Source organism: Pseudophryne corroboree (genome assembly GCF_028390025.1).
Source record: "Pseudophryne corroboree isolate aPseCor3 chromosome 3 unlocalized genomic scaffold, aPseCor3.hap2 SUPER_3_unloc_15, whole genome shotgun sequence".
Taxonomy (NCBI): Eukaryota; Metazoa; Chordata; class Amphibia; order Anura; family Myobatrachidae; genus Pseudophryne; species Pseudophryne corroboree.
This window is the reverse complement of record NW_026967503.1, coordinates 858,496-884,139: the sequence shown is the minus strand read 5'-3', so window position 1 is coordinate 884,139 and position 25,644 is coordinate 858,496. Positions and strand designations below refer to the sequence as shown.

The 25,644-nt window shown below is 46.9% G+C and overlaps 2 protein-coding genes across 2 annotated transcripts in view; one reads left to right on the top strand and one right to left on the bottom strand.

Annotated features, from left to right (window-relative positions):
* Positions 1-25,644, top strand: part of LOC134983450 (gastrula zinc finger protein XlCGF26.1-like) — a 452,758-nt gene that overhangs the window by 320,320 nt on the left and 106,794 nt on the right. The window lies entirely within an intron of this gene.
* On the bottom strand, positions 743-25,286 carry LOC134983449 (gastrula zinc finger protein XlCGF26.1-like). Its single transcript, XM_063949128.1, has 2 exons — positions 25,155-25,286; positions 743-3,953 (listed from the first exon to the last, which is right to left on the bottom strand). The coding sequence occupies exon 2, from the start codon at positions 3,910-3,912 to the stop codon at positions 2,209-2,211; it is 1,704 nt and encodes a 567-aa protein (XP_063805198.1). The 5' UTR covers positions 3,913-3,953; positions 25,155-25,286; the 3' UTR covers positions 743-2,208.

Below are 25,644 nucleotides of genomic sequence, written 5' to 3'. Positions count from 1 at the left end.
AAGTAAAACAGATCAGGAGAGCCAAAACCCTATGGGGGTCATTCAGACCCAGCCGCAATAGCGTCCCGCAGCGGTTTGCTGGTGGTGACAAAATTCAAGTGCGCAGCGGCCGCGCAGACACACATTGTGGCCACATCCCTGAGGCGCGAACACGGGGGGCCAGGACCATTTTACGGGGGGCTGCGTGATGTCACATCTGCGCTCATCTCTTATTAACCCCCTATAAGCTTCCAGAGTGCATCTCATATCTCATCTTTTCCAAGTTACTACAAATGATATGAGATCGGTAGCAGCACTACTTTCAGGATTATTACACAGAACACACATAAAGGCTGACACAGCAAATAACAGTAACACATACAAGGGATTAGACATAAGGAAGCAAAATAATCATTAAGTCTAATTATCAACGGATTCTGTACTGGACCCATACACCTCTTTACTGCCTCCAGCACCCCCTGGTACTGCACTGCGACCATCCGCCCTGTCCCCCCCCCCCTACTACTTCCATCCGCCATGTCGCACCCCACTACTGCCTGCCACCACCCTTTCTCCCCCACTACTGCCACCTGCCCTGACTTTGCCCCCACTAGTACCAACCTTTCTCCCCCACTACTGCCATCCACCTGCCTCCCCCTACTGCCACCGTCCTGTCTCCTCCACTACTGCCACCCACCCTGTCTCCCCCCACTACTGCCAGTCCTGTCTCCCCCAACTACTGCCACCCACCCAGTTAAGAAAGCCAGAATTTTATTCTCCTGGTGGCTGCGAACTGTCGCACGCCCTGTCTCCCCTCCCCACTACTGCCACCCACCCTGTCTCCCCCCTGACATCTCAGCACTGCTTGGGGATTCTTGGTAGTACCGTTAAGTCCTACATCTGCAGGTGGAAGTTAGAAAGCAGGGCAGTAAAGAGGCAGAAGCTGCTTCTGGTACCATGGACCCTGGTCATGGTGGGCTGAGTCAGTAAGATTATGTAATAGAGTCACCATCTTACAGGCAGCCGGGGAAGGGAGCAGAGAATGGGTGTTATGTGGCAGGAACGGGCTGGTTAGGTAACAGCCTGGCTGCTACATTCTGTACAGGCTACAAGCGGTGCAATTCTTTTGCTGGGAGACCCAGGTAGAGGACATTGCAGTAGTCTATGCGTGATGATACAAGTACATGTATGACTGTAGGTAGATCTTCTGAGGGAAATAAGTGCTGGAGTCTGGCTATGTTCTTCGGATGAGGATCTGATTGTGGCTGATACCTGATATCTAAGTGTCACTCCACAATCCAGGACACCAAGATTCCACACAGGATCAGCATTTTGTAACTCTGAACCCCCAAGCATTGGTTTGCAAAGCTGAGTTGTAGCCCTGCCCTTTGTTGGTGAGCTTCTATCATAATGACATGTTTCACCAGGACTGAGTCACAGTCAACTGGCATCACCCATACCTGGAGCTCAACTAGACAACCATTTAGGATTGGTACTGGGTTCTCAGTACCCGGAGCAAAAGACAGGTCATCTGTATAGCAGTAGTAGATGAGGGCATGACATCTGATTATTTCACCCTGCGGTAGCATGTATATTGCAAAAAGCATAGGAGATAGGATAAGAACCTTGAAGAACAACACAGGGCAATGATAAGTATACTCCAGAAGATTAAAATGGTTCCTCACCTGAGCGATGTCTATTGTGTGCAACAAGAGCTGATTTACTTCTCAGAGTATGGAAATGGCCTCTCATCTGTGTGACTTCTCTGATGTATAACAAGATGTGATTTACTTAAACACCATTTCCCACTAAGAGCAAGAAAATGGCTTCTCACCTGTGTGACTTCTATAATGTTTAATAAGATCTGATTTGTGTCCAAAACATTTTCCACACTCAGAACATGGAAATGGATTCTCACCTGTGTGAGTTCGCTGATGTATAACAAGATATGATTTCCGTGTAAAACATTTCCCGCACTCAGAGCAAGAAAATGGATTCTCACATGTGTGACTTTTCTGATGTCTAACCAGATGTGATTTCTGTTTAAAACATTTCCCACACTCAGAACATAGAAATTGCTTCTCACCTGTGTGACTTCTCTGATGTTTAATAAGATATGATTTATGTGCAAAACATTTCCCACACTCAGAACATGGAAATGTATTCTCACCTGTGTGACTTTGCTGATGTTTAACAAGATATGATTTATGTGTAAAACATTTCCCGCACTCAGAGCAAAAAAATGGATTCTCTCCTGTGACTTTTCTGATGTCTAAAAAGATGCGATTTCTGTGTAAAACATTTCCCACACTCAGAACATGGAAATGGCTTCTCACCTGTGTGACTTCTCTGATGTATAACAAGATACGATTTGGGTGTAAAACATTTCCCACACTCAGAACATGGAAATGTATTCTCACCTGTGTGACTTCGCTGATGTTTAACAAGATGGGATTTCTGTATAAAAGATTTCCCACACTCTGAACATGGAAATGGCCTCTCACCTGTGTGTCTTTTAAGATGTGCAACAAGTTGTGATTTTCGTGTAACACATTTCCCGCACTCAGAGCAAGAAAATGGCTTCTCACCTGTGTGACTTCTCTGATGTTTAATAAGATCTGCTTTGTGTCCAAAACATTTTACACACTCAGAACATGGGAATGGCCTCTCACCTGTGTGACTTCTCTGATGTTCAATAAGATATGATTTATGTGTAAAACATTTCCCACACTCAGAACATGGAAATGTATTCTCACCTGTGTGACTTTGCTGATGTTTAACAAGATTTGATTTCCGTGTAAAACATTTCCCACACTCAGAGCAAGAAAATGGCTTCTCACCTGTGTGACTTCTCTGATGTATAATAAGACACGATTTGGGTGTAAAACATTTCCCACACTCAGAACATGGAAATGTATTCTCACCTGTGTGACTTCGCTGATGTTTAACAAGATGTGATTTCTGTATAAAAGATTTCCCACACTCAGAACATGAAAATGGCCTCTCACCTGTGTGTCTTTTAAGATGTGCAACAAGTTGTGATTTTCGTGTAACACATTTCCCGCACTCAGAGCAAGAAAATGGCTTCTCACCTGTGTGACTTCTTTGATGTTTAATAAGATCTGCTTTGTGTCCAAAACATTTTACACACTCAGAACATGGGAATGGCCTCTCACCTGTGTGACTTCTCTGATGTTCAATAAGATATGATTTATGTGTAAAACATTTCCCACACTCAGAACATGGAAATGTATTCTCACCTGTGTGACTTTGCTGATGTTTAACAAGATTTGATTTCCGTGTAAAACATTTCCCACACTCAGAGCAAGGAAATGGCTTCTCACCTGTGTGACTTCTCTGATGTATAATAAGACACGATTTGGGTGTAAAACATTTCCCACACTCAGAACATGGAAATGTATTCTCACCTGTGTGACTTCGCTGATGTTTAACAAGATGTGATTTCTGTATAAAAGATTTCCCACACTCAGAACATGGAAATGGCCTCTCACCTGTGTGTCTTTTAAGATGTGCAACAAGTTGTGATTTTCGTGTAACACATTTCCCGCACTCAGAGCAAGAAAATGGCTTCTCACCTGTGTGACTTTTCTGATGTTTAACAAGATATGATTTCTGTGTAAAACATTTCCCACATTCAGAACATGGAAATGGCTTCTCACCTGCCTTAGCTGCCTGATGGGTGATAAGCTTTGTGTTCTGTGTAAAACATTTGGCATCTATAGAACAGGGAAACACTGTATCTACTGTCAGAGCTGTAACAGATGCACCAATATCAGAGAGATCAGGAGAACATTTCCCAGGATCAGAGGGATCAGCTGATAGAGCTGGATGAATAATTGGGGTAATGGGGTTATCTCCTGGGGAATCCTGTCTACTGTCATAATCTTTTACGTCACAATCCGGGGATAACATTAAATGACCTTCTGAGATATTCCTGCTTGTGTGTCCATCTGCTGGAAATAAAATACATTATGGAAATATTAATTTTCCTGTATCAATATTAATCTTGTAAACAATTGAAGTCGACTCTCTGGGACACTTAATTGTAAATGTGTGTATATAATAAAACATAACTTTTTATGAAGGCTTTATAATATTGTGTCTCAGACTATCATTTTGTCCACCCTTCTGAGAACACTCACAATAACAAATGTAATATTATAATAAGACTTAGATATATCTCTCTCTTGTACTGGTAACTAACCATGAAGTATAAATGGAGATGTAGTCACTCGCCAAGTCCTATGTCAGCACCAATGTAAAACAATGGATGGGGAACATATCGTATGAATTGGAGATTCTAGATGAATAATAACATCAGTCATATGAGCTGATGGATCAGAGAAATGTCTCCTAACGTTACTCCAGGAAGCACTGGTAAGGTAGCATTCCTTTATGTGTGTGCTCATACGCTGGTTAGCCTGTACATGTGTTACTCACCCTTATATAAGGTATATTGCTACAGCAGAGTAGGTGTGGTACAAGGTATTTTACATGCAATACACCATATAATACACTGCAATCATCATCTGCTAGGTTATAATCCACTCTTACATCTCCATCATCAGTGTCTTACCTCTATATTCTCAATAGTAATAAGGATGATGTGTGTACAGTAAGTATGATACAGAGAATTACATATCAGGATCTATACAGCTGCCGCCATACTTCTGCTTCTCATACGTGTGCTACTGACAGCAGTGAACATCTGAGTGAGAGTGCAGGGGAGACAGCAGAGTCTGATGAGAAAGAGATTGGATCTGCCTTTGCAGGGATGTACCAAACCTGTCACCCCTGTTAGTATATAAAATAATAAATAAGAGGAGCGTGGTCCATCCAGACGTGCTTTCTGGATATCTCCTCACTAAGAGGCTTCTTATCTACCTTACCTGATAGCTCTCAGCCGCCACTGGGACCAAGACCCAATTTATTAAGTCCCCCACTCCTACTGTGCAAAAGCCACTCGCTCCGCTCACTCCGGGCACTGTTCACTGCCGCAGCCTAGTGACGCTGCTGAAGTCATGGGCTGTAGTCTGGGGCTAAGTGTGCCCAGTCTTTCCTGCACGCTCCGGACCCCTAACTTGGAGGAGCTTTTGGCTCAGGAGGGAGCACTTGCTCTCCCGATCACACAGGTGCACAGCTCCCACTACTGCTGGGGACAGAACGGGCTGCCCATAGTCACTGGAGCCCGGTGGTGATATTGGGAAGTGCGGTGGCTGCCATTTTGGATCCTGGTGCCCAGCCATCACATGCTTTGCCTTCTGCTTTCAATAAGGTGTAAAATTTATATAAGCTGCTAAATAAATGTCCTGACGGCTGGACCGGGGTCACTACACTAAATTGAAGCATTTGCCTGGAGGTGAAACTACCTTCTATTTATATGGTACCACTATAATCTACTTCCTCTCAGTCTACATGCAGAGCCCAGTATCAAGTATCGTCTGAGTACAGCTCATTACACTCTGATTACAACCTCACAGTATATTATTTTGTGGATTTATCCACTGAATATATTTTGCCATTTGTGTCTCTCTGTGCGGAGTACTTCACGTCTGTGGTCACACTGACCTCTAGTAGAATATGTCGGTCATTACTGTGTTATTTGAGTTGCATTACATCAGGTTTACTTGAAATTTTGGCTCGGATACCACCGTCATCCAGACTAAATGTCATTTTGAACTGAGTCATCTTGATGTAACCTCCTGACAGCGTACTACTGCTCCTTTTATTTATAGATAGTTTGTATTTTCCTATCTCAGAGAGGTCAGTCTCTCTGTAGTCAGCTTACCATTCCTCCAAAAAAGGTTAAAAGGTACCAAATCGGCCCCGCCTGTCCATCTCTTTGGTACCTCGAATTCAGGTGGTCCATCTGAGACTGCTACAACATCATCTGCTTCTTCTTGTCAGATGCACAGCCCGGCTGTAATGGCTGAAGACGTCTTAAGACACTCTAGAGGATCCTGTTACTCTACACTCTATACATTCTATGTTATCTACATTTAAGGACTGAACTTACCTCAGAACTTAACTCTAATATTCAAGCTTTGAGGTCTGATATCAGTGAGATTGGCACTCGTACAGACTAAGATGAAAGAGATTGTTGCGTCTCACAAAGATCTGATTTCAGCACGACACCCTTCAGGAAGACCCGGTCTCTATTCGTGATAAAGTCATTGATTTAGAATACAGGTCTCGGAGAAATAATATCAGAATAATGGGCGTTCCGGATTCTGTTACAAATGCTGAGCTCTATGATTATGCCACGGTTCTCTTTTCAGAAACTTTCACTGAAGGCTTCTGCCACGGACCTTCTTATTGATAGGATACATAGACTCTCAAAGTCCAAATAGGCCCCTATCCAAGCACCGAGGGACACTCTGCTCAGAGTCAACTTTTTTCATATTAAAGAACGCATTCTACAGGCTGCTTTGTCTTCCTCATCCACAGCTGAGTGCCTGGATTATCTGCAGATATTTCCAGATATTTCTCCTGCTATTCTGAAAAAGTGGGATATTCCTGTTGACAGTCCTTCATGATACTTAACCTAAACCAATCCCGTAGGAGTTGTCTTCCGTCTCGAAGTAATATGCTAAAGTAGTAAGACTTTTGCAGACACTCAGAGTTTGTTTCCTACTGTAACATGTGCCAACTCCCAAGTTACTTGGCATGGATATATTTTTGGGCCAGATTTATTTGCTCCTGTTATTAGTTTAAAACATATATTTTTTACTCTTTATTTCCTGTGCTATTAAATTGCTATATGGTCTTATATTCTTTCCACTGTTACGTTTCAGAATACCTTTCTAGAAAGCTTAGGTGTTCAGGTAAAGCATGACTGATTCGTCTTTAACATCTTTTTGCTCTTATAACAGTGTTGGTAGTACATAAATTGGATATCAGGACATGTTCTTGGCCTTTACCTCCTTTGGTTACATTGAGATTAAGAATAGTAGTACAGTATGTTATGCTATATTTGATATTTCTTTGTACAATTGTTACTATGATGACTAGATTTTGCACTCTCGTATGGCTACCTGGGGTAGTCGGTGGGTTTCCCTTTTAGGCCCGACCACCACCTTTATCCACCTTTCTGTCACGGTACCCTAGTGACGGAATCTCTAGCTTCTTTATGGACGCTATTTTTGTTTGTCTCCCATTTTTGTTCCCTATTTTATTTCTTCTGTGATTTGATAGTTTGAAGTATGCACACACCCTACAAACTCTATTGGACTTTACACAGATGAACCTAGAGGTTTCATACCATGATCTGATCTCTCTCTATCACGGTGACGTTTTTAAGTCTTAATGTAAAAGGTCCTCATTCTCCCCGTAAGAGACGTCTCGCAATAAAATATTTCGCTGACCAGAAGGCGGCGGTGGTAGCCACTCAGGAATCACATGTTCCATTGCACTCTCCCCCTCAGTTTACCAATAACTACCCAGCATGCTCTATCTCCTGTGGTGTAGCCATCCTTTCTAATAGATCCTGCCCCTTTCACCTGGAAAGCAAGTGGGTGGATTGCAACGGCAGATGTTTGATTCTAGTTGGGAAGATTCATAATATATATGTCCCCCTAACACCAGACATCCCCGATTTCTTAGAGAAATAATAGGATTTTGGTTACCTACCGGTAAATACTTTTCTCGTAGTCTGTAGAGGATGCTGGGGTCCATATTAGTACCATGGGGTATAGATGGGTCCACCAGGAGCCATTGGCACTTTAAGAGTTTAATAGTGTGGTCTGACTCCACCCTCTATGCCCCTCCTACGAGACTCAGTCTAGAAACTGTGCCCGAGGAGACTACATACTTCGAGAGAAGGAAATACACAGATAGTGGTGAGATTCATACCAGCTCACACAACAAGGCAAATCCGGCTAACATGCCGGAAAACTCAGCAACAGCTGAAACAGTACTGAAACAGTAAAGAACGCAGAACTTACCTAGGAACCAGGCAGTACTGAACCAAAAAACCACTGCAGGATAAAGAAGCACTGGGCGAGCGGCTAGCATCCTCTACGGACTACGAGAAAAGGATTTACCTGTAGGTAATTAAAATCCTATTTTCTCTTACGTCCTAGAGGATGCTGGGGTCCATATTAGTACCATGGGGATGTACCAAAGCACCCAGAATGGGCAGGATAGCGCACAGGCTCCTGCAGAACTGTGCTTGACCAAACTTGAGGTCATCAGAGGCCAAAGTATCTAACTTGTAAAACTTAGCAAACGTGTTCGACCCAGACCAAGTAGCCGCTCGGTAAAGCTGAGACACCCCGGAGAGCCGGCCAGGAAGAGCCCACTTTACGAGTGGAGTGGGCCTTTACAGATTTTGGACACGGCAATCCTGCCATAGAACATGCATGCTGGATGGTGAACCTGATCCAGCGAGAAATATTCTGCTTAGTAGCAGGACACCCAATTTTCTTGGGATCATACAGGACAAATAGAGAGTCCGACTTTCTGTGACGAGCAGACCTCTTCACATAGATCTTCAAAGCCCTCACAACATCCAAGGCCTTTGAAGCAATTGAGGAGTCAGTAGCCACTGGCACCACAATAGGTTGGTTGATATGAAAAGCCGACACAACCTTAGGAAGGAACTGTTGACGTGTCCTGAGTTCCGCCCTACGTACTTTTACAGGACAAAGCCCCCAATTCAGACACACGTTGCACAGAAGCTAATGCCAGCAAAGTGACAGCTTTCCACGTGAGAAACTTGACCTCAACCTCCTGTAGAGGCTCAAACCAATCTGATTGCAGGAAATGCAACACCATGTCCAAATCCCAGGGTGCCGTCGGCGCCACACAGGGAGGCTGGATGTGCAGAACCCCTTCAAAAAGGTCTGAACCTCAGAGAGAGCAGCCAATTGTTTCTGGAAGAAAATGGATAAAGCCGAAATCTGTACCTTGAGGGATCCCAATCTCAGGCCCATATCCACTCCTGTTTGCAGGAATAGGAGAAACCGTCCAAGTTGAAACTCCACCGCAGGAAACTTCATGGATTCACACTAAGATACACATTTTTTCCAAATGCGATGGTAATGTTTAAACGTTACCCCTTCCTAGCCTGTATCAGGGTAGGAATAACTGCAATCGGAATACCCTTTGGAGCTAAGATCTGGCGCTCAACCACCATGCCGTCAAACGTAGCCGTGGTAAGTCCTGATAAGCGAACGGCCCCTGTATTAGAAGATACTCCCGAAGAGGCAGAGGCACTGGATCTTCCAGCAGTAGATCCAGCAGATCCACATACCAAGCCCTCCTTGGCCAGTCTGGAGCAATGAGGATTGCCAGAACCTTTGTTCTTCTTACAAGCTGTAGAACTCTTGGAATGAGAGGAAGTAGAGGGAACACATACACTGACGGGAATACCCACGGTGTTACTGGTGCATCCACCGCCACTGCTTGTGGGTCTCTCGACCTGGAACAGTACTTCTGCAGCTTCTTGTTGAGGCAGGAGGCCATCATGTCTATGTGGGGAACCCCCCACCAACCGGATGCCTCCTCGAACACCTCCGGGTGGAAGTCCCATTGTCCTGGATGGAGATGGTGTCTGCAGAGGAAGTCTGCTTCCCAGTTGTCCAATCCCTGAATAAAGATTGCTGACATTGCCACTGCGTGTCTTTCTGCCCAGAGGAGGATTCTTTTCACCTCTGACATTGCAGCCCTGCTCTTCGTTCCGCCTTGTCGGTTTATGTAGGCCATGGTGGTCACGTTGTCCGACTGCACCTGAACAGCCCGATCCTGTAGAAGGAGTGCTGCTTGCAGAAGGCCGCTGTACACGGCTCTAAGCTCCAGGATGTTTATTGGAAAGGATTCATGACTTGACCACCTTCCTTGGAAGGTCTCCCCTTGAGCGACTGCTCCCAAACCTCTGAGACTTGCATCCATGGTTGGATGGATCCAGTCCTGAACCCCGAACCTTCGGTCCTCCGGAAGGTGAGGCAGTTGCAGCCACCAGAGAGTGAAATCCTTGCTTTCGGTGACAGACGTATCCTCTGGTGCATGTGTAGGTGAGATCCCGACCACTGGTCCGGGACATCCAGTTGAAAGGACCAAGCATGAAACCTTCCGTACTGCTGAGCCTCGTATAAGGCAACCATCTTCCCCAGAAGGCAGACACACTGATGAACCAATACCTGGGTAGGCTTCAAGACATCCCGGACCATTGACTGTACCAACGTTTTCTCCACTGGGAGAAACACCCTCTGCACCTCCATGTCGAGGATCATCCCCAAGAAAGACAGCCTCCTTGTCGGCTCCAGATGAGACTTGGGAAGGTTCAGGATCCAACCGTGCTAACAGAGCAGATGCGTCGTGAGATCAATGGACCTTAACAACTTTTCCCTGGATGATGCCTTGATCAGCAGGTTGTCCAGATATAGAATTATGTTCACCCCCTGCTTGCGGAGGAGAACCATCATCTCTGCCATCACCTTGGTGAAGACCCACGGTGCTGTGGAGAGACCGAATGGCAGTGCATGAAACTGATAGTGATCGTCTAACAGTGCAAACCTGAGATAAGCCTGATGCGGCGACCAAATCGGAATGTGGAGGTATGCATCCTTGATGTCCAGGAACTCCCCCTCCGCCAGACCTGAGATCACCGCTCTCAGAGGCTCCATTTTGAACTTGAACTCCCTTAGAGAAGGGTTTAACAATTTCAAGTTCAAAATTGGCCTGACCGAACTATCCGGTTTCGGTACCACAAAAAGGTTTGAATAGTAACCCTTGTTCAGCTGATGAGGCTGAACTGGAACAATGACTTCTGACATTACCAATTTTTTTATGGCTTCCAGAAGGATTTCCCTGTCAGCCGGCAAGCCTGACTTGAAGAATCGGTGAGGTGGAAGAGTTTGAAACTCCAGCCTGTACCCCCGGTACACAATATCCAGAACCCAGGGATCTAGGCCGGATGACATCCAGATGTGGCTGAAATGTCGGAGTCTCGCTCCCTCCTGACCGACTTCCAGGCTAGGCGGTCCACCATCATGCTGAAGATTTTGAGGCACCAGAAGCAGGCTTCTGGTCCTGGGAACCTGGGATTTGGCTCGACCACCTCTAAAGAAGGTGTGAGAGGGTTTGTTCTTTTTAGTACTAGCGGGTTGAAAGGACTGTGACGTGAGGTTTCTTCGTAGCCGGTGCAGCGGATGGAAGAAAAGGAGACCCGCGGTAGCCGTGGCAATCTACGCATCCAGCGCCTCCCCAAAAAGAGCCTGACTTGTGTAGGGTAGGTTCTCCACACTTTTCCTGGATTCCGCGTCCGCAGACCACTGGAGCAGCCAGAGACCCCTATGAGCCGAGACGGACATGGCGGAGATCCCCGCAGCCATGGGACCCAGATCCGTCTTGGATTCTACTAGGGACCCTGCAGAATCCTGTATGTTACGTAAAAACAAATCAACGTCACCTCTATCCATCGTAGTCCAGTCCTCCTGCAGAGTGATTGACCACTTTGCTATTGCTTTTCAAATCCATGCACAGGCAATAGTAGTCCGCAGGATCACCCCCGTCGCCGTGTAAATGGATTTGAGCGTAGCATCAACCTTGCGATCTGCTTGGTCTTTCAACGCGGTGGATCCCGGGACAGGTAAGACCACCTGCTTTGACAGCATGGAGACAGACGCGTCAACTATAGGCGGGGTCTCCCATTTTTTTCTATCATCCTCCGGGAAGGGAAAAGCAACCAGAACCCTTTTAGGAATCTGGAATATTTTCTCCGGGTTTTCCCAGGATTTTTCAAATATAGCATTTAATTCCTTAGATGCCGGGAAGGTTAGCTTACTGTCCGTGAAAAAGGCCTCCTCAACTCAACACATCCCGCATGGCCTCAATCATCTACTGCACCCCCTTGGCAAGTGATGCCATCCCCCTCGACCCATCACCGTCTGCCATGTCAGAATTGGTATCCGTGTCACCCTGCGTAATGTGGGCAAGATCACGTGTGTGAGAATGTACCGCAGGGGACCCCGAGGGAGCAGGACCGGGTCATACAGCCATAGAGGACTGTAATACCTGAGTGGCAGTATCAGTCCTAGCAACCCTTTCAGAAATCTGAGAAATAACCCCCCTAAGAGAGGCTAACCACTCCAGTTCCCTAGCCGGGATCTGCGCTACAACAGTGCAATCCTGATTACATGGGATGGGATCTTCCTGAGAAGATATATTCTCTGCAGCATAGGAGACAGAGTCTAGACATGTTTGCTTGTACACCCCACACACCCCACATACACACAAGGTACTGGGCAGACAGAGTTTCCCCCCCAAGAATGGCAGAGAGACGCAGAGATTGGAGCCAACCCACACACAGCGCTATTACAGGTATAGGGAGACCCCAAACCAGCACTGACTGTGTCCATTAATAGGTGACCCTGCCTATATACAGCCTTCCCCCCCTTCTACCGTACAGATAGCTGGAGGTGCTGTGAAGGGACTCCTCTTCACAGGCAGTGTGGATGCAGACAGGAAAATGGCGCTGAACGCTGCTGGGTCCGCTCTGAGGAGAAGCTTCGCCCCCGTAATGGCGCTGTCTTCCCGCTCTTGAAGATTATACTGGCCTAAGGATTTTTGGTGCTAGCTGAGATCCAGGGACACCGACAGGCTGTGTGGCCAGTATAGGGTGTAGGCGTCGGCTCAGGGCGCCCCTCACAGCGCCGCTGAGCCCCGAAGCGCAGTTAGTACTGTGCTACCTACCCTGTTGCCGCCATCTTCACATCGGCTCCACGCTTGCGAGGGGCGGATGACTCTTCAGCTCTGCAAGTGGTTGGCGGCATGCTGCTGGGGCGAGCGTTCCCCTGTGGCGGGGAGCGATCTATCCCCTCTGGAGCTCAGTGTCCAGTCAGCGGAGACAGTGGCTCAGACCCCGCAGGGCGGACACTGCTCCCCCCCCCCCCTCAGTCCCTCGATGCAGGGAGGCTGTTACCAGCAACCTCCCTGTAAAAAAATAAGAATTTACTCACCGATAATTCTATTTCTCGTAGTCCATAGTGGATGCTGGGGACTCCGTAAGGACCATGGGGAATAGCGGCTCCGCAGGAGGCTGGGCACAAATAGAAAGCTTTAGGACTACCTGGTGTGCTCTGGCTCCTCCCCCTATGACCCTCCTCCAAGCCTCAGTTAGGATACTGTGCCCGGAAGAGCTGACACAATAAGGAAGGATTTTGAATCCCGGGTAAGACTCATACCAGCCACACCAATGTACAACTTGTGATATGAAACCCAGTTAACAGCATGATAACAGAGGAGCCTCTGGATAGATGGCTCACAACAATAACCCGATTTAGTTAACAATAACTATGTACAAGTATTGCAGACAATCCGCACTTGGGATGGGCGCCCAGTATCCAGTACGGACTACGAGAAATAGAATTATCGGTGAGTAAATTCTTATTTTCTCTGACGTCCTAGTGGATGCTGGGGACTCCGTAAGGACCATGGGGATTATACCAAAGCTCCCAAACGGGCGGGAGAGTGCGGATGACTCTGCAGCACCGAATGAGAGAACTCCAGGTCCTCCTCAGCAAGGGTATCAAATTTATAGAATTTTGCAAACGTGTTCTCCCCTGACCAAGTAGCTGCTCGGCAAAGTTGTAAAGCCGAGACCCCTCCGGCAGCCGCCCAAGATGAGCCCACCTTCCTTGTGGAATGGGCTTTTATTGATTTAGGCTGCGGTAATCCTACCGCAGAATGCGCCAGCTGAATAGTGCTACAAATCCAGCGCGCAATAGACTGCTTAGAAGCAGGAGCACCCAGCTTGTTGAGTGCCATCAGGATAAACAGCGAGTCAGTTTTCCTGACTCCAGCCGTCCTGGTAAAATACATTTTCAGGGCCCTGACTACGTCCAGCAACTTGGAATCATCCAAGTCCCTAGTAGCCGCAGGCGCCACAATAGGTTGGTTCAAGTGAAAACCTGAGACCACCTTCGGGAGAAACTGAGGACGAGTCCTCAACTCTGCCCTATCCATATGGAAAATCAGATAAGGGCTTTTACATGACAAAGCCGCCAATTCTGACACACGCCTGGCCAAGGCCAAGGTCAACAGCATGACCACTTTCCACGTGAGATACTTTAGCTCCATGGTTTTAAGTGGCTCAACCAATGCGACTTTAGGAAATCCAACACCACGTTGAGATCCAAAAAGTGCCACAGGAGGCACAAAAGGAGGCTGAATATGTAGTACTCCTTTAACCAAAGTCTGAACTTCAGGCAGTGAAGCCAGTTCTTTCTGGAAGAAAATCGACAGAGCCGAAATCTGGACCTTGATGGACCCCAATTTGAGGCCCAACGTCACCCCTGCTTGCAGGAAGAGCAGGAATCGACATAGTTGAAATTCCTCCGTCGGGGCCTTCATGGCCTCCCACCAAGCAACAAATTTTCGCCAAACGCGGTGATAATGTCTTGCGGTGACATCCTTCCTGGCTATGATCAGGGTAGGGATGACTTCCTTCGGAATACCCTTTTCCTTTAGGATCCGGTGTTCTACCGCCATGCCGTCAAACACAGCCGCGGTAAGTCTTGGAACAGACAGAGTCCCTGCTGCAGCAGGTCTTGTCTGAGCGGCAGAGACCAAGGGTCCTCTGCCAGCATCTCTTGAAGTTCCGGGTACCAAGCTCTTCATGGCCAATCCGGAACCACGAGTATGGTTTTCACTCCTCGCCTTCTTATTATTCTCAGTACCTTGGGTATAAGAGGTAGAGGAGACACATAAACGACTGGTACACCCACGGTGTCACTAGAGCGTCCCCAGCGATCACCTGAGGGTCCCTTGACCTGGCGCAATATCTTTTCAACTTCTTGTTGAGGCGGGACGCCATTATGTCCACCCGTGGTCATTCCCAACGGTTTACCCGCATTTGGAAAACTTCTGGATGAAGTCCCCATTCTCCTGGGTGTAGGTCGCCCATCGGAGAATCCTTGTGGCTTCTGCCATCGCCATCCTGCTTCTTGTGCCGCCCTGTCGGTTTACATGGGCGACTGCCGTGATGTCGTCTGATTGGATCAGTACCGTCTGGTTCTGAAGCAGGGGCCTTGCTTGGCTTAGAGCATTGTAAATGGCCCTTAGCTGCAGAATATTTATGTGAAGCGAAATCTCCTTGGAAATTTCTTCCCTGTGTGATTGCACCCCAGCCCCGAAGGCTGGCATCCGTGGTCACCAGGACCCAGTCCTGTATTCCGAATCTGCGGCCCTCTAGTAGATGAGCCCTCTGCAGCCACCACAGCAGCGACACCCTGTTTCTTGCTGACAGGGTTATCTGCTGTTGTATCTGTAGATGGAACCCGGACCATTAGTCCCACAGGTCCCACTGGAACGTCCTTGCGTGGAGCCTTCCGAATGGAATTATGCTTCGTACGAAGCTACCATTTTTCCCAGGACTCGTGTGCATTGATGTACCGACACCTGTCCTGGTTTTAGGATGTCTCTGACTAGAGATGACAACTCCTCGGCTTTTTCCACTGGAAGAAACACTCTTTTCTGGTCTGTGTTCAGAAACATTACCAGGAACAGAAGACATGTCGTCGGGACCAGCTGTGACTTTGGAATATTGAGAATCCAGTCGTGCTGTTGTAGCACTTCCCGAGAGAGTGCTACCTCCACTACCAACTGTTCTTTGGACCTCGCCTTTATCAGGAGATCGTCCAAGTACGGGATAATAAAAACTTCCTTCTTGCGAAGGAGTATCATCACTTCGGCCATTACCTAGGTAAAGACCTTCGGTGCCGTGGACAACTCCAACGGCCGCGTCTGGAACTGATAGTGACAGTCCTGTACCACATATCTGAGGTACTCCTGGTGAGGAGGGTAAATGGGGACATGCAGGTACGCATCCTTGATGTCCAGGGAGACCCTGTAATCCCCCTCGTTCAGGCTCGTAATAACCGCCCTGAGCGATTCCATCTTGAACTTAAATCTTCTGATATAAAAGTTCAAGTATTTTAATTTTAAGATGGGTCTCACCGAACCGTTACGATACCACAACCACTGTGGAATAGTAACCCCTTCCTTGCTGAAGGAGGGGCACCTTAACAATCACTTGTTGTGATTATAGTTTTGAATAGCCACCAACACCGCCTCCCTGGCAGAGGGAGTTGCCGGTAAGGCAGATTTTAGGAAATGGCGGGGGGAAGAACGTCTCGAACTCCAGCCTGTACCCCTGAGATACTACTTGAAGGACCCAGGGATCCATGTGAGAGAGCCCACTGGCCGCTGAAATTTCTGAGACGGGCCCCCACCGTACCCGGGTCCGCCTGAGCAGCCCCAGCACCATGCTGTGGACCTACCGGACGCAGGAGAGGACTTCTGCTCTTGGGAACTAGCTGTGTGCTGCAGCTTTTTCCTCTGGCAAAAAAAAAAAAATCGATTTCCCAGCAGTAGCTGTGGAAACGAGGTCTGAAATACCATCCCCAAACAGTTTTACCCCCTTATAGGGCAACTTCCATGTGCCGATTCGAGTCGGCATCGCCTGACCATTGCCAAGTCCATAAACCCCGTCTGGCGGCAATGGACCTAGCGCTTATTTTTGATGCCAGCCGGCAAATATCCCTCTGTGCATCACGCATGTATAAGACCACGTCTTTTATATGCTCTATTTTCAGCAAAATATTGTCCCTATCCATAGTTATTTTCCGACAGGGAATCTGACCATGCAGCGGGAGCACTGCACATCCATGCCGAAGCAATGGCTGGTCGCAATATAATGCCCGAGTGTGTGACTATATCTTTTAGGGTAACCACCTGCTTTCTATCAGCAGGTTCCTTCGGGGCGGCCGTATCCGGAGACGGTAGTGCCACCTTTTCTGATAAGCGTGTAAGCGCTGTATCTACCCTATGGGGTGTTTCCCAACGTGACCTATCCTCTGGCGGGAAAGGGTACGCTGCCAATAACCGTTTAGAAATTATCAATTTCTTACCGGGGGAAGACCACGCTTCCTCACACACCTCATTTAATTCCTCAGATGCAGGAAAAACTACTGGTAGTTTTCTCTCACCAACATAATACCCTTTTATGTGGTACCTGGGGTATTATCATAAATGTGTAATACATTTTTCATTGCCTCAATCATGTAACGAGTGGACCTATTTGGAGGGTACCCTAGTCTCATCGTCGTCGACACTGGAGACGGTATCCATGTCGATATCTGTGTCTGCCATCTGAGGTAGCGGGCATTTTTAGAGCCCCCCATGACATTTGAGACGCTGGAACAGGCACAAGCTGAGTAGCCGGCTGTTCTGTGTCGTCGACCTTTTGTGTAAGGAGTTGACACTTTCACGTAATCCTTCCATAAGTCCAACCACTCCGGTGTCGACCCCGCAGGGGGGTGACATCACATTTACAGGCATTCGCTCCGCCTCCACATCATTATCCTCCACATACATGTCGACACAGCCGTACCGACACACAGCACACACACAGGGAATGCTCTGACAGAGAACAGGACCCCACAAAGCCCTTTGGGGAGACAGAGGGAGAGTATGCCAGCACACACCAGGGCGCTATATATCACAGGGATATCACCTATAAAAAGTGTTTTCCCTTATAGCTGCATATATAATGTATACTGCGCCTAAATTGTGCCCCCCCTCTCTTTTTAACCCTTTCTGTAGTGTATTAACTGCAGGGGAGAGCCAGGGAGCTTCCCTCCAACGGAGCTGTGAGGGAAAAATGGCGCCAGTGTGCTGAGGGAGATAGCTCCGCCCCTTTTTCGCTGACTTTTCTCCCGCATTTTTATGGATTCTGGCAGGGGTTAAAAAGCACCTATATAGCCTCTGGAGCTATATATGGTGCCAGTTTGCCAGCCACGGTATCAGTATTGCTGCTCAGGGCGCCCCCCCCAGCGCCCTGCACCCATCAGTGACCGCAGTGTGAGGTGTGCATGAGGAGCAATGGCGCACAGCTGCAGTGCTGTGCGCTACCTTGATGAAGACTGATGTCTTCTGCCGCCGATTTTCTGGACCACTTCTTGCTTCTGGCTCTGTAAGGGGGCCGGCGGCGCGGCTCTGGGACCGGACTCCGAGGCTGGGCCTGTGTTCGGTCCCTCTGGAGCTAATGGTGTCCAGTAGCCAAGAAGCCCAAGCTGGCTGCAAGCAGGCAGGTTCGCTTCTTCTCCCCTTAGTCCCTCGTAGCAGTGAGCCTGTTGCCAGCAGGTCTCACTGAAAATAAAAAACCTAATTCTAACTTTCTTTCTAAGAAGCACAGGAGAGCCCCCTAGATTGCACCCAGCTCGGCCGGGCACAAAAATCTAACTGAGGCTTGGAGGAGGGTCATAGGGGGAGGAGCCAGTGCACACCAGGTAGTCCTAAAGCTTTCTATTTGGGCCCAGTCTCCTGCGGAGCCGCTATTCCCCATGGTCCTTACGGAGTCCCCAGCATCCACTAGGACGTCAGAGAAAACAATCTCTAAAAATGTTTTTACTAAAGAAGCTCAGTAGAGCTCCCCTAGCTGTGACCGGCTCCTCCGGGCACATTTTCTAAACTGGGTCTGGTGGGTCGGGGGGCATAGAGGGAGGAGCCAGCCCACACTGTTGGACTCTTGGGGTGCCGCTAGCTCCTGGTGCGCCCATCTATGCCCCATGGTACTAATGTGGACCACAGCATCTTCTAGAACATAAGACAAAAGTGGTTTATATACAGACCGGCGTGTGCTAATAGTGACACTCTCAGGGCATATAATACCATAGGCAGATGTACTGCTAGCACACAGTATGGCTGCTGGAGACACACAGTGACATGATGTGAGGGGGAGAGCAGGAGTATAATAGGGGCTGATGGCTCCTGATGTATGAAATACACCAGAGAGTGTGGGGAGGAGACTGGTCAGATCTCTGGGCTGGTAAAACACAGTGACATGATGTGAGGGGGAGAGCAGGAGTATAATAGGGGCTGATGGCTCCTGATGTATGAGATACACCAGAGAGTGTGGGGAAGAGACTGGTCAGATCTCTGGGCTGGTAACACACATGATGTGAGGAGGAGAGCAGGAGTATAATAGGGGCTGATGGCTCCTGATGTATGAGATACACCAGAGTGTGTGGGGAAGACACTGATCAGATCTCTGGGCTGGTAACACACATGATGTGAGGAGGAGAGCAGGAGTATAATAGGGGCTGATGGCTCCTGATGTATGAGATACACCAGAGAGTGTGAGGAGGAAACTGGTCAGATCTCTGGGCTGGTAACACAGTGACATGATGTGAGGGGGAGAGCAGGAGTATAATAGGGGCTGATGGCTCCTGATGTATGAGATACACCAGAGAGTGTGGGGAGGAGACTGGTCAGATATCTGGGCTGGTAACACACAGTGACATGATGTGAGGGGAGAGCAGGAGTATAATAGGGGCTGATGGCTCCTGATGTATGAGATACACCAGAGAGTGTGGGGAGGAGACTGGTCAGATCTCTGGGCTGGTAACACACAGTGACATGATGTGAGGGGAGAGCAGGAGTATAATAGGGGCTGATGGCTCCTGACTCCCCTACTGGGAAAATACATATTCCTCATTAGTTTATACTGACAGAGGAGGGTGTAGGATAAGAGATTGCTGTAGTGACAGAGCAAAGAGAATATGTGATTATTTTCTGTAATAAGTGTTTATTACTCACCTGTGCTGATATCTGTAGGGATCTCCTCCTCCTTACACTGCTGATCACCCCTCACATACGTCTCTTCTTCTCCCTCTGTATCTTCTGCCTTTATATCAGTCACATACGTCTCTTCTTCTCCCTCTATATCTTCTGCCTTTATATCAGTCACATACGTCTTTTCTTCTCTCTCTATATCTTCTGCCTTTATATCAGTCACATACGTCTCTTCTTCTCCCTCTATATCTTCTGCCTTTATATCAGTCACATACGTCTCTTCTTCTCCCTCTATATCTTCTGCCTTTATATCAGTCACATACGTCTCTTCTTCTGCCTCTATATCTTCTGCCTTTATATCAGTCACATACGTCTCTTCTTCTCCCTCTATATCTTCTGCCTTCATATCAGTCACATGCGTCTCTTCTTCTCCCTCTATATCTTCTGCCTTTATATCAGTCACATACGTCTCTTCTTCTCCCTCTATATCTTCTGCCTTCATATCAGTCACATACGTCTCTTCTTCTCCCTCTATATCTTCTGCCTTTATATCAGTCACATACGTCTCTTCTTCTGCCTCTATATCTTCTGCCTTTATATCAGTCACATACGTCTCTTCTTCTCCCTCTATATCTTCTGCCTTCATATCAGTCACATGCGTCTCTTCTTCTCCCTCTATATCTTCTGCCTTCATATCAGTCACATGCGTCTCTTCTTCTCCCTCTGTATCTTCTGCCTTTATATCAGTCACATACGTCTCTTCTACTCCCTCTGTATCTTCTGTTTTAATATCAGATAGACGTTCTACCTAAAAAAAAAATAGGATTTTAATACCTACCGGTAAATCCTTTTCTCCTAGTCCGTAGAGGATGCTGGGGTCCACTTCAGTACCAGGGGGTATAGACGGTTCTGCAGGAGCCATGGGCACTTTAAGACTTTTGAAAGGGTATGAACTGGCTCCCCCGTCTATGCCCTCCTATAGACCTCAGTATAGGAACTGTGCCCAGGGCGACGGACATTTCGAGGAAAGGATTTACTTTTATGTTAATTTATTTATTAGCAGTTTCGTATATGGCGCAGCATATTCCGTTGCGCTTTACAATTAGAACAACAATTATAGAACAAAACTGGGCAAGGACAGACAGACATAGAGGTAGGAAGCTTACAATCTATGGGGAAATAGGCATTGATACATGAGGATAGATGCTACCAGTTACATAATGGTTGCCCAGATTTCTAGGTTCTTAGTGGGTTGTATGATATGATGACCCAGCAATGTTGGAAGACAAAATGTGAGGTTATGTGGACTGTACAGAGGGGATGTAACTGGATAGGGAAGTTAATGGTGACTTATTATGTAACTACAAAATTAACAACTGCAGGTAAAGTACGCACTGGGTCAGGTGCCCAGCATCCTCTAAGGACTAAGAGAAAAGGATTTACCGGTAGGTATTAAAATCCTATTTTCTCATACGTCCTAGAGGATGCTGGGGTCCACTTCAGTACCATGGGGTTATACCAAAGCTCAAGTACGGGCGGGAGAGTGCGGATGACACTGCAGCACCGATTGACCAAACTTGAGGTCCTCATCGGCCAAGGTATCAAACTTTTAGCAAACGTGTTTGACTCTAGCCAAGTATCCGCTCGCCAAAAGTTATGTCAAGACCCCCCGGGCAGTCGCCCAGGACGAGCCCACCTTTAGAATGGGCATTTACCGACTTCGGTATCGGCAATCCTGCCGTGAAATGAGCGTGCTGAATCGTTCCTCTGATCTAGCGCGCAAAAGCCTGCTTAGAAGCAGGACCCCCAATCTTGTTGGGAGTATACCTAGCTGTTCTAGCTACATAAATCTTCAAAGCTCTAACCACATCTACAGACTTTGACTCAGTGAACGTGTCAGTAACTACTGGCAGCACAATAGGTTGGTTTACATGGAAAGAAGAAAACCACCTTTGGAAGAAATTGCTGGCGAGTTCTCAACTCTGCCCTATCTTCATGGGAGATCAGGTAAGGTCTCTTGTGAGACAAGGCCCCCAACTCAGACACCTGCCTTGCGAATGCCAAGGCCAAAAGCATCACCACTTTCCAAGTGAGAAACTTCAACTCTATCTCCTGTAGAGGTTCACACCAATTTGATTGAAGTTACTGCAATACCACAGTAAGGTCCCATGGTGCCACAGGAGGCACAAATGGAGGCTGGATGTGCAGAACCCCTTTCATGAATGTCTGAACTTCTGTAAGGAAGGCCAATTGTTTTTTGAAAGAAAACTGATAAAGCTGAAATCTGGACTTTGATTGAAACAAATCTAAGGCCCGCATCCACACCAGCCTGCAGAAAATGGAGAAAACGTCCTAACTCAACTCTTCCGTAGGAGCCTTCTTGAATTCACACCAAGATACATATTTTCTCCAAATACGGTGGTAATGTTTAGACGCTACTCCTTTCCTGGGGATGATAAGAGTGGGGATGACTTCTTTGGGACTACCCTTTCGGGCTAGGATCCGGCACTCAACAGCCCTGCTGTCAAACGTAGCTGCGGTAAGCCTGGATACACGCACGGCCCCTGCTACAGCAGGTCCTCGCGAAGAGGAAAAGGCAGAGGATCTTCTATGAGCAACTCCTGAAGATCTGGATACCAAGCCCTCCCTGGCCAGTCTGGTGCAATGAGGATTGCTCGAACCCTTGTTGTTCTTATGATTTTGAGAACTTTTGATATTATTGGAAATGGAGGGAAGACATATATCGACCGAAACACCCACTGGGTCACCAGTGCATCCACTGCTATTGCTTGAGGGTCTCTCGACCTGGAACAATATCTCTGAGGCTTCTAGTTGAGACGAGATGCCATCATGTCTACTTGAGGAATTCCCCAAAGACTTGTCACCTCTGCGAAGACTTCTTGGTGGAGGCCCCACTCTCCTGGATGGAGATTGTGTCTGCTGAGGAAGTCTGCTTCCCAGTTGTCCACTCCCGGAATGAAACTTGCTGACAGAGCTCTTGCATGTCTTTCAGGCCAGAGGAGAATCTTTGTCACCTCTGCCATTGCCGCTCTGCTTTTCGTTCCGCCCTGACGGTTTATGTACGCGACTGCTGTTACATTGTCCGACTGGATCTGCACGGGTTGAGCTTGAAGAAGATGTGCCGCTTGTAGAAGGCCATTGTAAATGGCTCTCAATTCCAGGACGTTTATGTGAAGGCAGGTTTCCTGACTTGACTGTTTTCCTTGGAAACTTTCCCCCTGTGTGACAGCTCCCCAGCTTCGGAGACTTCCATCCATGGTTACTAGGACCCAGTCCTGAATCCCAGACCTGCGTCCCTTTAACAGGTGAGAACTGTGTAACCCCCACAGGAGCGAAATCCTAGCTTTGGAGGACAGGATTATTTTCCGGTGCATGTGTAGGTGGGATACGGACCACTTGTCCAACAGGTCCACCGGAATACTCTGGCATAGAATCGGCCAAACTGTATAGCCTTGTAGGTCGCTACCATTTTCCCCAACAACCGAATACATTGATGGTTTCAGAATATGTTTGACCATTCTCTGGATTTCCAGAGCCTTTTTTTACTGGAAGAAATACCCTCTGTACTTCTGTGTCCAGTATTATCCTCAGAAAGGACAATCTTGTCGTCGTCCAATTGTGAATTTTGAAAATTCATAATCCAACCATGTTGTTGGAGTATTGACAGGGAGAGTTCAATGTTCTGCACTAACTGTTCCCTGGATCTCGCTTTTATCAGGAACTCATCCAGGTAAGGAATTAGATTGACTCCTTGTTGTCGAAGGAGGACCATCATCTCTGTCATCACCTTGGTGAATACCCTCGGTGCCGGCAACGTCTAGAACTGGTAACGGCAATCCTGTACTGCGAATCTCAGATAAGCTTGGTGAGGAGGATAAATGGGTACATGTAATGTCTACGGACACCATGAAGTCCCCTTCCTCCAGACTGTAAATCACTGCTCTCAGACATTCCATCTTGACTTGAACCTTTTCAGGTAGAGATTCAGATTTTTCAGGTTTAAATTTGGTCTGACCGAGCCGTCCGGCTTCGGAACTACGAAGAGGCTTGAATAAAACTCTTCTCCTTGCTGTGACAAGGGTACCAGGACAATGACCTGATCCTGACATAATTTTTGAATTGCAGCTGTCACTACTTCTCTGTCTGGAAGAGAAGCTGGCAAGGTCGATTTGAAAAAACGGCATGGGGGGGGACCTCTTGAAACTCCAGTTTGTATCCATGGGACACTATTTGTAAGACCCATGGGTCCAGGCCAGAATAGAAGCCAGATCTGACTGAAAAATTTCAGACGTGCTTCCATCCGAGCGGACTCCCGCAAGGGAGCCCCAACGTCATGCTGCAGATTTGGCAGAAGCAGGGGTTGAATTCTGCTCTTTCTATCATGGAGACGCTGCAGACTTTTTTTTTTTTTTTTTAGCCGAAAGGACTGCATCTGAGAGTGATGTTTCTTTTTCGCCTGCACAGGAGCATAAGGCAAGAATGTCGACTTACCTGCGGTAGTCGCAGAGACTAACGCATCCAGCCCAACTGCAAACAAGGCCTCACCATTATACGGGAGAGCCTCCATATTTCTTTTGGAATCTGCATCAGCATTCCACTGGTGAATCCACAACGCCCTCTGAGCTGAGACTGCCATGTTAGCGGCTTTTGTACCCAAGAGCCCAATATCTTTCATGGCATGTATGCAGCAGCGTCTATTGATATGACCTAACGTTAGGAGTATCTCGTCTCTATCTATTGTGTCAATTTCCGATGACAGGTTATCTGATCATTAATAGCACTACTCACCCATGCGCAATGCAATGGTAGGATAAATCTCATGGGGGTAGTTCCGCAACAGGTTATTGATACAGATCTTGATCGCTAAGGATTCTTGGTCTGTGACCGACTTTAAGCTAATAATGTACACAGGGTGTGCCAATTGCCCGTCGGTGGTGCTCCCAGAGTCAGTAGATTTGAGATATCAAAAGGAGAGGAGAAAGACTCTATGTTGGGGCACTCTTATTCAAATGTTAGACATCTAAAACGTAACTTTTATTAATTATATTTAAAATAAAGTGACACAGTTTACAAATTTATGCATGACAGATATATTAATTTTGATAGAATATGTAAAAGAATTTTAGTAATAAGCGCCTTGGTGAAAAATATTTTTATACTTAATCAAAAGTTGGTCTATAATCAATTATATTTTTATATCCCAACAGGAAATGTGCTTTGATATGATCACCTTCGTGTTATGAATACTTGGAATACAATGTTGCCTATGGAGGTTAATATACACTTACTGCTCTATGTTTAGGCAGCCGTGTACCCAGAAAGGCTTTTGCTTGGTAAATATGGTGTCGTTTGACTTATGCTAAAAGCAGAAAGTCTATAAATGCTGGTTGAGTAATGACAGAGCAAAATGCGTATAATAATAAAGAAAAATTGTTAATAAAGATGATTTCTGCAGACCGAAATATTGCGTTTATATTTAATTTAGTGGAATAATCCTAAATTTCGTGATGAAGAAAGATAAAGAGAAGAAAAAGAAATAAAGGGGGGGTGTGTCTTACTTCTGCTGTTCAGCTGGGTTGTTTACTGCACCTGGTGTTCGCTGCTGGTCCCCCACACAGTTACTGACCAGGCCTGCCACAGATTTGCTTCCAAGATCGAACGGGATCAGGCGTATCCTGTGGAGTATGGCCGTAATCTGCTGAATGAGAGAGTATGACTACCAAGATGCTTCTGCTTTCCAAATGAATGGATGAGAGAGCATGAAAATTACAGGCTGTATATTTGAGAGAACATATGGAGATAGTTTTTAACTGATATTAATAATAGAATAATGTGCTAACAATGTTCTCTTCAATATTATTGGCCTATAATGAATTGGTTTGCAGTATATACAGTAGAAAATGCTGATATAATATACAATTTGCGATAGAAGTATTGTTCTAATGTAGAGGTTTGATTATCCCCTAGTGTAGAAACGACATCAAAACACTCAGTTGATTTGTAGTTCATACAATAAAGAGTGCTGATATGATATACCATTTGCAATGA

What these genes read in the sequence shown, in the direction of transcription:
- LOC134983449 (XM_063949128.1), bottom strand. Translation starts at nt 3,912, where the DNA reads ATGTTATCCCCGGATTGTGACGTAAAAGATTATGACAGTAGACAGGAT.